This window comes from Vipera ursinii (assembly GCF_947247035.1).
Source record: "Vipera ursinii genome assembly, chromosome: 1".
NCBI classification, from domain to species: domain Eukaryota; kingdom Metazoa; phylum Chordata; class Lepidosauria; order Squamata; family Viperidae; genus Vipera; species Vipera ursinii.
In genome coordinates this window covers 272,526,836-272,546,498 of record NC_139512.1, presented here as the reverse complement: position 1 = coordinate 272,546,498, position 19,663 = coordinate 272,526,836, and the positions used below count along the sequence as shown (strand labels likewise).

Sequence of the window (19,663 nt, the reverse complement as noted above, 5' to 3'; positions counted from 1 at the left end):
CAGTGTAAATTCTTTAAATTTAATAAAAAGATACCTGATGTTAAATTTTAATACATTTTTATGAAACACAGACATTCAATATATTTAGATTGTGCACCATGTCATCAGTGTAAATGCAATACTAGGAATAGTATTAATGGAATATAAATTTATTTTTAATACAAAACTTTGTCTTTAAAACTAACATTTAATTTATTCCCCAGAGTGCTTTGTGCTTCTTCCAAACTTTAGGCCTGTGATACTTATACAGATCAGTTATTTTCCCAGGAGCAAAGCCTGAAATACTATAAAATGTATTTTTTTTGGTTTTAGAACAGGGATAAAATCTTCCATGCAAAATAACATTGCTTCAGAAAATGGATTGTTACAATTCATTGCTCCTGAAATATTAATGCTAAGATTATTAAAGCAGAATTTCTAATTTTAAATCTCATAATGTATTATGAACAAAATTTGTAAGCCCAGTGCTCATTTTTCTTATTTATTTTTATGAAGTTAGTCCAGTTCACCTAGCAAAACAATTCTGTATCAAAGAATCATCAGAAAGACAACCACAATCTGTTAAGACTTAACATGAGGTTGAATACACTACCCCATGAGATCAACATAAAGGAAAGACAGACCCTTTAACTAAAGCATAAATTTATGTGTGAAACTATTCTAGGAAGAATAGCAGCTAAGAAAAAGACTTGGAGAAAGAATGAGAAAGCATACAAAGTATTTTAAGAAATTTAAATAGAGAAAATTGTTTCAAAGACATATTAGTGAGCTAACATAGTCTAGAAGTCTTATTTCAGCACATAATTTACAATCCTGGGAATGTCAGAAAAATTAAATTTTAAGTTTTATAATATTTATTATTATTTTAGAACACTAGCTACCCAAGCAAGAAATAAAGCTGAGAGTCAATTGGATTCAGATGGGCACTAAAGAAATTGAATAAATAATAAATAAAAATTATCAAACTGATATGAATGAAGTTTGCAGAAATGCAGCAACTCTTTCTGAAGAATTAAATCCATTCTATTTCTTGTTTCCATTACTAGATTGGTAAAACAATGATACTGCTAATAGCTTGTCTAAAAGTGCAGCTTTGACTAATATCTAATCTGACAAAGTGATAAGTGATAAGAGCCTTGGTGGAGCAGTGGGCTAATGCCTCCTTAAGTAACACCAGCTGCCTGCAATTAGTGCAGGTTCGCATCCCACCAGGCTCAAGGTTGACTCAGCCTTCCATCCTTCCGAGGTAGGTAAAATGAGGACCCAGATTGTTGGGGGCAATAAGCTGACTTTGTAATAATGCCGCTTGGGGTTTGTGTGAAAGCCCTAATAAGCAGGCATATACATAGAATGAAGGCTACTGCTAAGCTTGTAAGCCGCCCTGAGTCTTCGGAGAAGGGCGGGATATAAATGGAATTAAAATAAAAAAATAAAATAAATAAAGGTATATGAATGCAAACTGGGATGCTCTAACCAAATTTGACTCCCATGCATTTCCAAAGAGCCTGTTCAGTGTTTGGCAACTCTGTATAGTCTGGGTTGGAAATTCAAATTGGTAACTATTAGCAAGGAATTAACGCACCGATTGGTTTACTATATTTGTTAAGTAGATTTCACCATACAATTCCTGTGAGGAGGAACGATGCTATCCTGTCACTGGTTCAGATGGTAAAAAAATCTGGTTGCCATGATAGAAGAAATGAGCTCAGTGTTTCTTTATAAATAATAAACACAATGTAAGCTTTGCTTTGAAAAAGAATATTAATAGCATTATTATTAGGAAGTGAGTTAGATGAGTTCTGATTATGTGCCATAAGTTGTGATCAACTCTTAGTGACCACATAGATTTTCTCCATGACAGTCCATACCTAAAGAGGTCTTTCAGGTCTTCCAATGGCCACTATAACAGAGTCGCATCACACTGCCTTTTCCTTCCACCTTTCCTAGTATTTCCATACAGCTGGAATGTGCTGAAGTCGGATAATTTGAGCATGGTCATTTTGTTTTGTACCTTGAGTGAGAATTCTAGGTTAATTTGTTGAATGATTCCTTGGCTTGTTTTCTTGGATTCCACCGTAATGTCAGGAGTGTTCTCTAACACCAAAATTCAAAAATGTCAGTATTGTTCTTTTCCTATTTCCTCAAAATTTAATTTTCATAGGAGTGTCATAGGAAATACTATGGCTTACCCAATTCTTATCTTTGAAGGTACAGATACATAATGACATTTCCCCCCAAGACCTTCATGACTGCTTTTCCAGATGCAAATCTGCAATATATTACTTGACTGCTGTTTTCATTACTGCTGATGGCTGATCCTAAAAGGCAGAAGCTATCCACTACTTCTCTATCTTTATTACCAGTTTCTAAACTTTGTTTTTCTACCTGTTGTCATTACTTTGGTCTTCTTTATATTTAATTTTAGTCCCATTTTTTTTTCATTGTACATCTTGACTTTTTATTACTGGAGCTTGTAGATCCTTTAAAAGTTTGAATTTATCGGCATAGCACAAATTAATGATGTTAGCAGATGTAAGTGGTAGATTTAGTATTCATTTTTATTTGTATTTATTTTTTAAATAGAAATGAAGTTAGGCTTCCATTACAGCATTAACTTTAAAACTGATGCAAAGCTAAACATGTAATTCTGACAATGTGTCACCAGTATCAACTCAATGGAATTAAAGTAGGGGGTGGATTTTGTTTATAGTGGCATACCAAACACACACTTCAAGTGATTATCATTCTAAATTCTATTATTTTATTAATGTTTCACAAAATAGGAATATTTAGTAAATAGGAATTGATTTTAATTACATCAAGAAAATCCCAAACTCTATGCTTATTGTTGGACTAAATTATCAAGAAGTAATCAGCCTTATCCACTTCATTCACAAAGCTTGACTAGGCCGCACATAAAATATGTAATAGAGTACTATTGCAACCAATTTTGGTCACCATGTCACAAAAAAGATGCTGAGAGTTTGGAAAAAATTCAGAGAAGAGCAACTAAGATGATCAAAGGCCTGGAGACAAAATCACTCACAATCACATTACTAACTGTCCAGAGTTGCATATGGCCTATGGGTCATAGATTGGACACATCTGCATCATTAATAATGCCCATATGTGGCACATAGCTCAAGTCAGAACAGGTACTGCAGAACCAGGTGTATCAATTGTCTTGACTATGATATTTACTTTCTTGGACATTTGCAGAAGTCTTCTATAGTCTTACCAATATACATGAAAAGGATGGTTACAAGATAGAAAGTCGACATATAATTATGGAGAGTTCCATCACCAAACTGATTCAAGCAGTATTAATGAATGAGCTCTTGTTGCCATTTAAATTTCCAATAGTGCCCCAACTTAGCTTCACACTCAAAGAGAGGATGCCAATTCAAGCCTCTTAAATTTAGCCCTGTTTTATATTCTGCTTACTTGCCTGGAACTATTTTCTGCAACAGTAAAAAACAACAACAACGAGGGGGGGCCCTAAAAGAGCGCATCTGCTAGTCTAGGTATATGCAGTTACCAATTATCACAAGTTTGCCAGGACCTTTCAGACTGACAAAAGTTATTACAGAAGGTTAAATGTTGTATGAACTGCAATCCACTTCATCCAGTGCATGGAATGGTAGAGATGCCAAAATAGCAGCAGAGCATATTGCCACATGGAGGCAAAGCATGCCCTCTCTTGCCTAGCCCTAATACTGAAAGATGGCCATTCCTGCTTATAATTGCAGAGAGAAGAGGGACTGTTTGTAGAGGTTTTGAGGCACAGGAGGAAGAGCTGCTACTACAGCAATGGAATCTGCTATTAGAGCAGTTGGGATGAGAATTTCTGCTGCTGTGAGATGAGGACATAAAGAGGAATAACGCTGCTTAGTGACAGCAATACCTGCAGTCCAGTTGCCATCATTAACTGAATCCCACAGTCATTAGGCAAGGCAACTTCAAGCCAACTTCCTACAGCCAAAGTCAGTGGGGGAGCTGGCAGGAAGTTGTGAATCCCAGGCTCACAGAGCCTGGGATTCACGACTTCCTGCCAGCTCCCCCACTGATGCCAGGGAATATCCGGAAGGGTGTGTGAGAGGCATGGTGCAGATGCACAAGGGTGCAAAGGAGGACCATGAAAATACAAGGAGATATGCGAGAGATGCCACATGGATCTAGGAAAGTACGTGAGAGTGCACAAGAGTCGCAGCATGGGTTGGGGAGGTGCAGATCAAGAAGGGGGGACAAGAGGCACAGTGTAGGTTAGGGAGTGGCAATGAAGGTGCAATGCTACTGAGGAAGGGTACATCAGAGTGAGGCAGTGAATGGTAGAGCGCAGGTCCAGAGGCTGGGGACGTGTGCACGGGTGGAAAGATTTATCCCGGCTTCCCCAGGAAAGGTTGCAAATCATGATCTAGTGATTATGGGACAATTGGCAACGAATTGTTAAGCACAAACAGGTTGACAAGTACCCAGGTCATGATCATGTGTCTGTAGCGGTGCTGGGATGGCCAGAACTCGGAAGGCATAGCCACATTTGTTAGTGCCGTTATAACTTGGAAAGTTGCTGAATGAATGATTGTAAGTCAAGGGCTACCTGTATAAACTGTATTTTGTTTCTGATATCAGTTGGCACAACTGTAGCATAAAGCTATGTGCAACACTTCATTTTTAACTATTCCTCGTGTGAAATTTTGAAAAAGGCACCATTCTGCAAATGAAACAGGACTTTATACAGATTTACATGTGCATTGAAACAGCCTGCACACCTCTTATTCTGTTCTCTCTCAACCAATATTGTGCAATTTAAATTATTCCTCCATCTAATTGTGTTTTTCTGACTTACAGGTAATCCTCAATTTATGACTGGTCACTTAACGACTGTTCAAAGTTACAACAGGCTCAAAAATAGTTACCTACAATTTACCTTTAAAGTTACTACTGCCACATCACTGCTGTGGCCATATGATTGCATTCTGAGCATTTGGCAACCAGCTCACGTTTACAATTGGTTGCAGCATCCTACAGTCACTTTATTACGTTTTGCAACTTTTTTGCAAAAACCATTTACAACTTTGTAATTCACTTAATGATCTTTGTACATGTGATTCATTTAATGATCTTCATAAAAATGCTTGTAAAATCAAGTCTAGTAATGTGGTGACTTGACCTATGACTGCAATCACTTACGACCAACATTTTGGGCTCAATTGTGGTTGTAAGTCGAGGACTACCTGTATTTAATTTTGTAATATCTTAGATCACAAAGCACATTTGATTATTACTTGAAATATCTATCTCAAGATTTTTCAAATTACAAGGATAAATTTTAACAGCTAATGTTTTTCAATAGCAAAGTATACGTGCAGAGGAACATTTTTAAAAATCAAATGGAATTTTGGCAGAAGATTCCTTTTTGCATAATATGAGACTGAGTTTCCAGTTGGAAAGTTTGGAAACTCAAGTGACCTCTGAAAGAAGCATATAGTGCACACAAACGAATAAAAATAAAGATGTATATTTTTTTCTAAATCCTTTGTTCAGTAATATAAAATCCTTCTTTCTTCCTTCTTGTCAAAAAATCCTCACCCTTGATTAGCATGGATGGCTTGAGGGAATTCTGCATCACTGCTTTTCTGGTTTATGACAGAAATTGCAACTTCCTTATGGTAGAATCTCACACTATTATGGGATTTGTGTCTGTACACATACTGTATATTCCCCAAATAAATCACAGGGTGATCAAAACAAAGAAGCAGGCAGACGGGAATGCCAAACAATTATCAATTTCCTAACATTAAAAGATAAATGTTTTTCTGTAGCTAAATATTAAATTAAAAGGATTCTGTAAAACGATTGGCTGTTCATCGCAATGTGCTATTAAAATTAAATGAGGATTTTCCTTACCTTGAGAAATTAAGGAAATGAACATGTCTAGTGAATAAATAGGGCTGCTCTGCAGTGCTTATATTTTTAATCAATTCCATCTAAAAACAAAAAGATACAAAAATTAAGATAAACAGTTCCAAAGAGAAGCCCTGAAAAGCTACTTATTTCATTGGGCAGTGACTCTTTAGATCAGGGGTCCCCAATACCCAGTCCATGGACTGGCACCTGGGCCATGCAAATAAGCGAAGCCCCATCCGAGGATTGCAGGCAGCATGCAAAACCACGCCCCCTTCCAGTCTACGGAAAAACCGTTCTCCATGGAACCGGTCCCTGGTGCCTAAAAGATTGGGGGCTGCTGCATTAGATTGCAGCAAACTATGCACTAAAAGTAATGGGGAAAACATGGTTGTTTTTTCATATAAAAATGTTCACCTTTTTAAAAAAAATTATAATTTTAAAAATTAATTTCCTCTTTTCTTATTGACAATTTTACTGAGCATGAAGCACTAATGCATAAGCAGCAGAAACAAATCAGTCAGCTACCTGATATCCCAGTATGTTCATAAAGCATACAAACACAATATGTGCATACATTTAATTTACTTACAAAGACAGTACATTAAATTTCATAAAATCAAGCTAATTTCTCCTTAAACAATGACTATTCCATTTTTTTAAATTTTCATCAGTGCTTTATGCTCTAAATAAACACAGCAATTAGCAATTAATAAACTCCAATGTTCTCCATTATTTCAATTCCTTCAAGAATATTTGTGTTTAGTTTCCATAGAGATTGTTTTCAAAAGATAATTCGATTTTAAGATCCTTTCCTGTCATTTTTTTTTAAAAAAAGCTTGAATGTAAGTAATTTCTGCAACTGTGTTCTGCTTAATTTTGCAAAGCCTCAACATTTCTGGAACATGCTGTATTACATCAATCCAAAAGTGTTACAATTAGATATTTGCAAAAGAATTCTAGGCTTTCTTGCCAGTGATTTAGGCTTTAGTCAGTTTATTTTATAATCTATATAGTTATATTGTATAAAACCTCCAAGTGGTAATTAAAAAAAACTGTACATGATTATATCCCCGTTATTTATTTTTTATTTTTATTTTTTATTTTAATTCCATTTATATCCTGCCCTTCTCCGAAGACTCAGGGCGGCTTACAAGCTTAGCAGTAGCCTTCATTCTATGTATATGCCTGCTTATTAGGGCTTTCACACACACCCCAAGCGGCATTATTACAAAGTCAGCTTAATTGCCCCAACAATCTGGGTCCTCATTTTACCTACCTCGGATTGCAAAACTGTGCAAAAATTGTACGACAATAGTTTGTTAGGTGATAAAACTCAATACATGCATCCTGAGCATGTCTCAGTATATGTTAAGGTTTGTGAGATTTGCACGCTTGGGACAGAACCGTGCTTTGTTTATTCTTGTGGCACAATGGTTAAAACACACCAAGACTGGCCAGTACCATTCTTATTGTTATCAGAAATGCTGCTGCATGTGGCATGGGCAAAACCAGTCTACCCCTTCTCTATATTAATAAAAAGCATTTTGTGAAAGCCTCAACTGACTAAATCCGTGTTGATCAGAAGGTCAACAACTATCAGTGTCTTCAGTGACAACCGTGGCATACAGAGGATTGTGTCATGGAATGAAACAGGATTACATGATAAAGAACATCAGATTAAATGTGACAACCATTTCTCAGGCAGTCAGAAATCCACTGACAGACAAACTCATTACCAAAACAAGACAGACGGAAATAACTAATCTCCCTCCTGATCAAGAAAAATGGTTTCTAACCTATTGCATGTGAGGCTAGAAGAGGAAACCATTGCAAGAATGAGAACCTTGGTTTTATTATAAAGAGAGCTTGCAATCGCTGGAATTTTTCCCCCTAATGTCTTCATTAGTTTCTCTACAGTAAATTAGAGCTTTTGTGATCTTGGAAGTTTTTGTTTCAAATTTCTGGGCTAAACAGTCAAGGGAAGTGTAAGAAAAACCAACAGGTATGACCATAGTTGTTGATCGAAACAGTTATTAACCAAGACACCCACAGGATCACTTCACACAATGACCACAAGCCTGGCTCTCCCACTTACAATCATTAAATATTAATGTGGGTTGTTCAGCAGAGCGCCAGGGAGCGGGATTGGGCTTCTTGGGAATGGCGGAGTAAGGAGAGGGTACAGCCCCCCACCACAGCAGGAGACCTGGGCCATCTTCCTGCCCCACAAAAACCTTCCACTTAGCTTTCAATTGTTCTGCAGCTGCTGACTATTGTGGCTGCCTTGTTCCAGCCTGTGAGCAAGCAACCATTCTTGCCATTGTCTTGAAGCCTTCTTCACCAAATAGTGCAATTTGAAGAAGGGCCTTTCAAATGATCAGCAGAAAGATAACGTTCAGTAGCATTTTTGCCAGATTTTAAATGCATTCCTCCATCCCTCCTTGAATGGATCCCTCAGCATGCTTGGCAAATGGACCTAAAAACCCATTTTTTTTATCCCATTTATATCCCGCCCTTCTCCGAAGACTCAGGGCGGCTTACAATTTAAGCACAAACCAATGTGCTTAGCAATAGCCTTCATTCTATGTATATGCCTGCTTATTAGGGCTTTCGCCCCCCCCCAGCGGCATTATTACAAAGTCAGCTTATTGCCCCCAACAATCTGGGTCCTCATTTTACCTACCTCAGAAGGATGGAAGGCTGAGTCAACCAAATCCCTTCCACTTGCAACCTTTCCTGCTGGATTTCCCACTGACTTTCTAGGGAAGCTGGCATAGAAAATTGCAAACGGTGATCTCATGTTCGCAGGATACTAGACAACTGGTCATTAATGTGAACAGCTTGTCAAGTGTTGAAACGCAATCATGTGACTGCCCCCCAATGCAAAGTTTCACAATGAACAGCCGTAAAACATCTATTCTGAGGCCATCATGACTGGTCATAAAAATGTTAAATGATGTGTGCTGAGAAATTGAAAGGGAAAGAATGTGCAGTAATAGAAATAAAGGATGATGATCTGATCTTGATCTGATGAATACCTCTAAGGAAATGAAGATATAAATTTGATTATAAATGAAAGGGGTATAATGCATGTCAGAAACTATGAATCGGCATCATTAAGTTAATAATAGTTGGATGTTATGCTCTAATGAATGGTGATAGTAGAAGAACAAGAGATGAAACTATTGTGTAGTGAACAGAGTGAAGGGGAAAAATAATTAGGGACATGAATGGAAGGGTGGGAATGAAACAAGACAGCACAAAAATAATCATTGTGGTTTGTTCAGAAGCCAAAAATGAATGAGACTGGTGTTTTTTTTTTAAAGAAAATATCTGCTTACAGAATTGTATATTTTGAATACATGGTTAAACCTAAGGGTATGCATACATTCATATGCATGGCAAAAGAATGAATATAAGCTGAAGAGAGTGACTGATTTGATTGTGTAGGATAGAAGATTGAAACAATTAGTCTAAGAGATTCAGAATGTGGGCCAGATCATTTTTTGGTAGTGCCAAGAGTAGATCTTTCAAATGGGAAAAGCATAGAATAAAGATATGGGGCAAAAATACAGTTCCCGTTGTCTTAGGGAAGCTCAAAATATTCTTAAAGACTCATCTCATCCCGGACATTCTTTTTTTTTGAACTATCACCATCTGGCAGATGGTACAGGATAATAAAAACAAAGACAAATAGGCTGAAAAATAGTTTTTATCTCAGAGCTGTAACCATATTAAATACCACAGTATAGTGCAACATTGAAGTGCAATATTAAGGGCAGCGCAATGGTGAATAGAATGTGAAGGATGTGTGTATATAATGTATGTTCTTATTTGTGGCTTTTACTTGTGTGTAGTGTGCACTGTGAGCAGCACTTAATTTCATTGTGAGTTACACAATGACAGTAAAGGTATTCTATTCTATTCTATTCTATTCTATTCTATTCTATTCTATTCTATTCTATTCTAAAAATGAGAAGCTGAGTGATTGCAGGAACACAAAATAATACACATTCTGTATGAAAAAAATGAAACTTGAAACAGAATGAAAATAATTATGTTACAGGTACCACAAAACTGTGTCAAGTTATGCTAAGGGGAAGTATGTGAAATTATGAAATGAAAGAAATCACAGATGAGGGGAAAATGCCTTTAAAAATTATTGCTGCGAGAAGAAAGAAAAGAGGACTATGATAATTTGATGGTTTCAAATTAGAGAGATATGAAGAAGTGTAGAAAATGTCCATGTAAATTAGATAAGCTATATTTCTTTTCTCTCTTTTATGTGATACACTATAATTTATTTAGCTTACTCTAATCAAAAAAGGATGGGCATATACTGTATGTACGTTTGTATGAATGTAGGTTATGGGGCTATGGATTAATATTGATATGAAACTTGAAGGGAAATCAGCTTTAATTCTTTAAAAAAATAAATTTATCAAAGCATTCAATGCAATAAAATTGTTACACTGACAACTTCTTTACTTTTACAATACTGTATAAAACATGAAGTCACAGAGAAAAGATAATATACCAGTACACCATACCATACTGTGAACTACTAAGGAGTTCTTCCTAGTAAGTATTTCAGGATTGTGAACAATTCATGATTATGGACAACTATTGTTTCTGTTTTTTAAAAATATGTCTTTATAAATACATTTTTCTTAGGTAAATATATTAGAAGTTCAGTAAAGCAATACACTGCATTTTCAGCAATAATCCACCTGGTGGCATTAACAAATGATTCGTAGGACAATGGCAAAGGCTATTTATTTAAATGTTATTTATTTAAATGTTATTCAAATAAAATAATTTTGTTACTTGGGAATAAAATTTTGTTATATTTCAAGGAGAAGGTAAACTAGAAAGAGCTTTAATTTAAGATTTCTTTAATTTCAGTTAAAGTTCTTTCCTCTTATATTATTTTGTCAATGCTTGCAATAATATTATATATGGTATTGTGTTATTTTAAGGAATAACATGCCATTAAAAAGTATCTCTCTGAAAATAATTGCAACCTGATGTGAGAAAATGGATACGTTTTATTTATTTTAAACTTAAAATGTTAAGTCTGGATGATATAACCATTGCAATCCTTCTTTATGACCCCTTTCATCCTGACTGATTTAAAATAAATTCCACTAAATATCATTGTAAGATATTCTTCTAGAATTTTTTTTTCTTAAGTCAAATGTTCCTGAGATAGGGAACCAATGTCACCTGCTTGTAATCCCAAATCAATCTCCAGAGAAACATTGCAGCTAAAAAAAAGTTATTTTCCTGGCCTCACTCTAAGCAGGGGTGTCAAACTGCCCATCCATGGCAATGCAAACTCCCCAGCTCTGGCAATGCAAAAAAAAAGTTGCGATACCTCGTGACACATCACATGATGCAGCGAGTTTGACACTACAGAAAGAAATATCCCATGTTCTAGATTTCACAAAAGTTCTAACTGGGAGCTACACCAAAGTCAATCTGTTTTCTTCCAGGATCATATCTACTGAATCCCCATTGCCTATCAAAGTAAGGAGAGCATTTAGGACACACAATCTGCTTGATTTCTATACCTAGTCCTGGTTGTTTCCTCCAATCAGTCAATCAAGATTAACTTCATCCTTTGTTATGCATTCTGTATGTGTTAGGAATGTGAGATCATGAGAACAACTGCAAAAGCTTCAGTGAAGGCTGTGAGGGAGAAGAATTCATTTCTTTTTTAAAGCAGTTCCTTTTTTTAAAAAAAATTAATATGTTATTTTGGAGGTACTTAGGAGTGACCTAATAGCTCAGTGTTAATGCATCAGGTTAGAAACCAGAAGATTGTGAATCCTAGTTTTGTTTAGACACAAAACCAATTTGGTGACTTTGGGCCAGTCATTCTCTCTGAGTCTTAGGAAAGAGGCCATGGCAAATCGCTTCTGAAAAACCTTGCCGAGAATACTGCAAGGACTTGTCCAGGCGGTTTCCAAGAATTGTTCATGATTGAACAGAAGAAGAAAAAAAGTCTGTTTGTATGTGTATGTGCATGAGTCGATAACTTAAATTTAATTAATTGATTTTTACATTTTTTAAATGGAATCCTGTTAAAAATCTGAGACTTTAAAACTGCATTAAACTCAATTTGTCTTTTTTACGCCATGTACTGCTGCTGGAACAGCAATATTGTGGGTTCTCTGGAGTGCTTTTGAGTTATTATCCAAATAAGTCAATTCCCCAATCATCTGTTATATGCTTAGGACCTCAGCCTACTTGCCTCTTTAGGTTTCTCTGCTTATTCTTAACTCTATGTGTAGTGAATTCCAGATTCACCAATAAGAATACTGCCTTTCATCCCAGATTCCAACAGATCCCAGCCATTACTGTATCAGCATCACAGGCAAATACCAAAAAAGCCTGAAAATAGTTTTATTATGTATAGCTCTGAATCATATAAAATATTGATACTCAACACAGCCTTCTGCTTATAAACTGCTGAGTACTGTATGTAGTTTGCTAGAAAAACATGCAACCTTCTTCTGAGGGAAACAAAAGATTTGTAACTAATTATCCAGTAACACTGTATAAGTCTTCTCCATGCACACACACATGCAGTACATACAAAAGAGAACTAATGTGGTATCGTGTTTAAGATCTTTGGTCAGGGTGGAAAAACCCAGGTTCTAATCCTCCCTTAGGCAAAAAGATGTCTGAGTGATTCTGGGCTAGTCACTCTTCTCTACCCTAGTTTGGGAAGTTGAAAAACATTTATCTGCCACTCCATACTGCACCAGAGTAGTAGATCAAGAGAGATCTTGAAGTTATACATCAAACACAGACACACCTGTGTATGTATTCATATTCACACAGAAACAACCTCTTTTTAATGTGAAATACGTCAGCTTCCTGATTTGAACTTCTTTTCCAAATTCTATTCCCTGCATCATTCTTTCCAAACATTTTCTGTCATCCATACCCTTAATCTTCCCAAAGGCCCAATTAATTTTTTTTAATTTATTTTTTATTTTTCACATTTTTGAACCACCCATCTCCCTCACAGAGGGACTTTTTAAAAGTTTCTTTGATATAATTTGTTTGATCTTACAGGTTTTAAACTTCAAGGCCGTATCATAAATCATTTTTAAGTAGCTATTTGTTACAAGAGTTCACTGATCTTTATAATGTGACGTTTGCTTTTAACTTTGATCTTAAAAAAAACAAGCACAAATGTGCTGAACTTAAAATTTCCATGGTTGATTTTAGAGTTGCACTCAGTATTTAACCATCTTGGTTTTAACCCCCAAAATTGATTTGAGGACAAGAGCGAACATTTTTCCCAGAAAAATAACCATCCACTTCTAGGAATGTTTGCCTTTTTCTCACACCTGTTTGGCAAAGCAATTATGACAGTCCAGTGTTTTGGTGCTATTTTTTTAATTCAGTTAAAAATGTCTTCAGAGAATGAGCTGAGCAAATTTCTGAAAACACACTGACACATAATTAAACCCTAGCAAATGAAATGGCAGTAAATGCAAAGGCTGGACTGGTTCGCCATAGATACTGTATATTATTAATGTGCAGCTAAAGAAAGCTTATTCAAAACATTTCCTGAATAATGGACATTTAGCCTAGCATCCAATTGTATATTCCATCAATGAAAGCAATTTCCTCTGACTTAACAGAAATGATTTTTCTTCCACCAGCAGTTCCATTTCCTACTCTCAAAATGTGCTTTGGAGAATCCACTCTCTGAAAACTAATTGGTTTGGTTTTACATGAAAAGCTGAACCTATGAAGCTAACCCAAAGTCTCTAAAGCACTACTGGATTCCATTCATACATATCATTCCATTCATGAAACCAATTTCCATCAAAATGTCTAAAGGCAGAACGTAATTTCAGTTGCCAGTGAAGCAATATTCCACCCCCTCACTTCCTCCAAACTCCCGGCTCAGTTCAAATTTATAGTATTAACCAGGATGAATATTTGAGTGAGATACACTCTCTCTCCCTTTTTTTTCTCTCTCTCTCTTTCTCTAGCAGACATTAGTGTGTAATGCGTTTTAAAATCTCATCGTTGCAATGGACTTGCTATGAATTTTCCAAAGCACCGGAAAGAAAGACAAGAAACAATGGATGCAAACTAATCAAGGTGAGAAGCAACGTAGAATTAAGAAGAAACTACCTAACAGTGAGAAACCATCAACCAGTGGAACAGCTTGCCGTCAGAAGTTGTGGGTGCTGCATCACTGGAGGTTTTTAAGAAGAGACTGGACAGCCATTTGTCTGAAATGGTATAGGGTTTCCTGTCTGAGCAGGGGGTTGGACTAGAAGACCTCCAAGGTCCCTTCCAACTCTATTCTGACTTTCTGACCTTCTGAATGTAAAATGGGAAAAACTAAGCAGATAACTTGCCTGTTCATTCTTGGTAAGCCTGGTTTTATTATGAATATCCGATGTAACTAAATTGAACCCATGTTTCTCGGACAGAATTCTTAACAGCAAAACCACAGTCCGGCTCCCACATTTTCCAACTCTGTTGTATACCACCTGGCTTGGGAATGGAAGGACCTAGGCAGAAAAGATAAAAAGATGTTAAGTATTTAATTGCGAAAAATGATTTTGTTTTGACCTGAGACTGAAATTTTGAAAATGAGTACTTCAGATGCAAAAGAAATCCAAAAGCTTGAAATATTAAAAAAGCAGAAAATATTTCTTTTTTTTTCTCATTCTATAATAATAACACTCTTGGATTTTTATATCAAAGATGGGAAATCTTTGATATAAATATTTATATAAGTATTATGCGGCATCCCAATACTAGCAAAATTATTCTGAAGGAAGGCTCTAGTTCACAGATTATTTATGTCTCAATGATTTAACATTAAGTTCCTGTCATACTCTTAAATACTTTTCTCCTTCAGTGCGTTAAAGATAAAGTTCAATTTCCCTTACTTAGTCTGATTGCATTATTCAATTCATGGAGGACTATTATCTGCATAGTCTCTCTTTGAAATTTAAAATAGAAAATATATATTTATGTTTTATTTCTTGTAAACCCAATGTCTTAAAATGTCACGTATCATTCAGGATTATATACCTTTCTAGGAAATTATTTTATTATGTCTTGACTATGATGAATTGGTGAACTAATATTAATCCAAGAACGTCAAACAGTAAACACAGGCACTTCTTATTTGGATGGTTGTATTAAATAATGACTTGTTGAATAAGGTTTCATATATGTTTACATATCTTCAAGCACAAAAGTTGTAATGGATTCATACAAATTTTTAACTCTTAAGGACTAAACGTTAACCACATATATACATAAATATGTTAAACCTAATAAAACTAGTCAGATACAACATGTTTTCTATTGTTTGAAGTCCATCTTTCTATTGTCTGAAGTCAGCTTATTCACTAAAGCAGATTTTCTATATTTTGCATTTCCCTTTAAAATCACATTAATTCAGTTTCTACCAAGCATACAAATAGGTAAATATAGTTTTTTTCCCCAAAGAAAACTGGCCTTTTGAAAATCATAGTTTTCCTTTACTATTAAATTTACTTTTTTAAAATTCTGAATTATTTCAGCTCAATTTTGTCTGCCACCAGAGACTAAATGTCACATGGCTATATCAGATTTTCATCTTTGACAGTAGCAATAGAAAATATTATTTATTCATGGATATTATTTATTCATGTATAATTGCATATTTTAAAATGCTCTGACAGATATATCCACCCACTATAATTTATCTCAATACCCTCCAATAACCAAGATATGTACAGGTAATTCTTGTTTTATGATCACAATAAAATCGTATATTGTTAATAGTCAAAAGTTGAGGGGCCATGTGACTGGACTCAATTTTACAACTGTTTTTTAGAACAATCATAAAGTGATGGATGGCAGTCAGTATAAGAACTGGCATAATATATTCGTAATAGCTAGTTCCATTAACCAAACTAGCTTCTATTTTTTGAACTAACTAAAAGTTTCCAAATCATTTCCAAAAGGGTCCCACTCATAGCACATTACAATAATCTAGCTGAGATGATACCAGAGAGTGAGTAAATGTAAGGCTGTCTCTGTCCAGGTAAGATAAGAGTAAGTAAATTAGCAATGCCTTGATAAAAGGCATTCTGTGCCAATGAAGCCACCTGGCTTCTACTATCAGTGGTGATCAGGAACACCCTGAAAAGTGCAATTCTGCTCCTTAGAGAAAGTGAGGACCCCTACAGGACAGGTAGAGCATCACTCAGCTGTCCAGATGCATCACTCTTGAACAATATCTTTTGTACAACCTGCAAGGCCGCAGAAGAATGTTTATTTGAACACACTTTCTTATCACTTTATCTTACACCAACAAACTTTTTTTTTATATCCCTTGGTCAGTAGCCCAACAAAGTATGTGGAAAAGACAAAATACTGAAGAAAAAATACAAAATACTGAAATAAGCACAGAGAAGAGGGGATTAACCTATTCTCCAAAGCACCTGAAGGCAGGACAAGAAACAATGGATAGAAACTAATCAAGGTAAGATCCAACTTAGAACAAAGAAGAAATTTCCTGACAGTTTGAACAATTAATCAGTGGAAAGACTTGCCTCCAGATGTTGTGGGTGCTCCAACACTGGAGGTTTCTAAGAAGAGATTGGACAACGTTTGTCTGAAATGGTATAAGGTTTTTGCTTGAGCAGAGGGTTGGACTAGAAGGTCCTTTCCAACTCAGTCATTTGGTTGTTCTCTTGAGATTCTAAATTAAGTATTACGTTTTCCTGATTTGAATGTGAAGTGATCGTTTCAAATATTGAAGCAAACCACAGATGAGATTAGGGCAAATGGTCCCAGAGTTATGTCTCTCCATCCTGTAAAATGTCTGACTCTCAATTCTCTCAGTCAGCCACTTGAGGTCAAGCAGGTTCATTAAGAGCCAAAATTACACCGCACTGAGCACACTGCCTTGACAACCATCCAGTCTTGGCTTCTTCCCCCACTTCTAAACTTGTACAGATGTTTACTGACCTCCTTAAGCTTTCCCCAAAGACTTTAACATTGCAATAAAAATGCTTCATCAGATGAATCTCCCTTGTGCTCAAGGATGCACATTTCTCCCAAGCTTATCTACTTTTATATTCCTGGCTAATTCACCTCAATCAAATGAACTATGAGGGTATGGCAGGTTCCCGTTTTATAATACAAATACACAAATATGTATATTTGTATGTATATTTATATGTCTGTCTGTCTGTCTCTGTCTCTGTCTCTGTCTCTCTCTGTCTCTCTCTGTCTCTGTCTCTCTCTCTCTCTCTCTCTCTCTCTCTCTCTCTATATATATATATATATATATATATATATATATATATATATATTGCTCAAAAAATAAAGGAACAAACAACACAATGTACTGTATTTAATAGTAGGATGTCTTATTTTCTGTTCCCTTTATATATATATATATATATATATATATATATATATATATATATGTATGTATGTATGTATGTATGTATGTATGCATGCATGTGTGTGTGTGTTAAATGTTTGTTAACTATTTAGATTACCTTGCTAGGCCCCGAACATGGGACAAATCTTATTTCCTGTTTCAGCCTAACCCAAGGCCATCCACAGGCAGTGGTCACAGTAGTGACAGCTCATATTTGTGTAAATATTTTTGGATTGCTAACAATCCAAATTCTTTATATATATGCTGTCTCAGATTCCAGTAAATAAAAACTTATATAACAAAGTTTTAAACCTATTATATTTGCAGGAAATAAATGATTACTTTTATTCAAGAGTGTGGGCAAATGAACAGTAATTAAGAAGAGGACCATCTGAGTTACTAGGCAAGGAGAATCCAACTCACTTTTAAGTTTCAAAAGTGAATTAATTTAAATTACTTTGAATTTAAAACCTCAACTGACCATCACCTGAGCTAACCAACTAAATGAAATAGTTTGAAAAAGGAAGCTGAGTAAACAGAACTTCAAAAATAGATCAAAAGGAGCCAATATTAGGTTTGTTTTTGCTGTATTAAAAGCTTCATTCAATAACAGGAAACAATTATGCAAGTAAATTCTCATAGTCTGCTTATGGGAACAGCAGAGATGTCCAGGCACAGCACACTATGTAGGCTAAATTGAATGTTGCTCAAAGATTAGATACTGCTGGCAACTTTATAAGAATAGGGAAATACTGTTGAAAATTAGTATCCTCAAATATTCAAATACCGTAAGTATAAGGAAGTATACATATTCATAACACTTTCGACTTGTATTCCTCCAGAAAAAGTAACTGGATGAAAGTGCTTGAAAGGATGAAAGGATGGTAGCAAATAAATGCCATCTCTGGCCAGAGTTTCATAGGGAATGACTCTAAAAGTAATATTCTCATAAATGTAGGCAGCCAAATCTGCTAAGTTCAGTTAGTAACAAAATCTATATTTTGTTTTACTTTAAACTGGAACAATTTTTTATTCTTCTCTCCTGGATTTTTTAATACATGTACTGAATTGGAATTTGGACTGGATTTAAACTTTTTGCATAGGCTAAATGACTGAAAAAAGAAAAATAGCTTTTCTTCCTCTAGAGTCCTTGAATTCCTGGATATTCAGTCTAATAACTGTAAATCACCCAGCATTCCTATTTTGGTATGCAGAATACCTATTTTGATCATATAAAACAAAGAAGATTCTATTATTTCTTATTTAAAACAAAACAACATCAATATTGCATGTAATGCTGACCTCAACCAAAGATATCCAATTTGCATTTACCATACTTCTATATCCCAAAGGCTAATGAGTTATTTATAAATATATAAAGATGGGATATAAATAAGTAAGCCATTAAGTAAGTACCAGAAAAAGTAAGGTCTGGACACTGACTCTAGGCAGTACAACCTCTGTATGGCTCCTATTCCATATATATATATATATATATATATATATATATATATATATATATATATATATATATATATATATATATATATATATATATATATATATATATATATATATATATATATATATATATATGGATCCTTGGTTTGACAGACGAAGCCCAACCACCAAGAATGATACCAGACCCAAACTCATGATAACATCACATGACATCACCACCACACAACCATTCAAAAAGCAAATCCGAACCCACAACGATAAAGACACACAACCACAAAACAGAAACCTAACTACAGCTGCAACATCAGCCACTTTAAACCCCTCCAAACCACACAATAAGCAAACTGACACCCACTATAAAAACATGGCACCACCACAAACACGAAGCCGAACAAAAGCAGCACAACTCACCAGCTCAGTTCTGGAGCTGGCAGCTGAGACCAGCCCATCCACTCAGAACACACCCCCACCCAATCAGAACACACCCACCATTCAAAACACACTCCCACCCAATCAGAACACACTTGGTCCCCTACCCAATCAGAGCACACCTCCACAGAACACACCCCCTCTGGCAGTTTAAAAAAGAGGAACAAAGAGCAAGAGCCACATGCTTCTCCCAGAAGAAGGAAGCAGAAGCCTGATGATGACGGATGGGATTCCGTCGAAACGTTGCGCCTACACCTTTAATTCTACGCGGGGAAAAACCCGTAAAACCAAGGATCCACATACAGGCACCCGCGAAAACCTCAGAAAACAAATATATATATATATATATATATATATATATATATATATATATATATATATATATATATATATATATATATATATATATATATATATATGGATCTTTGGTTATTC

General features: G+C 35.5%; 1 protein-coding gene across 1 annotated transcript in view; it reads right to left on the bottom strand.

Moving 5' to 3' along the window:
- Positions 1 to 19,663, bottom strand: part of UST (uronyl 2-sulfotransferase) — a gene marked incomplete at its 5' end in the record, with an annotated part of 130,291 nt that overhangs the window by 59,517 nt on the left and 51,111 nt on the right. Inside the window, 2 exon segments of the mRNA XM_083374639.1 lie at positions 5,908 to 5,987; positions 14,301 to 14,456. Coding sequence (XP_083230765.1) covers positions 5,908 to 5,987; positions 14,301 to 14,456 — 236 coding nt within the window.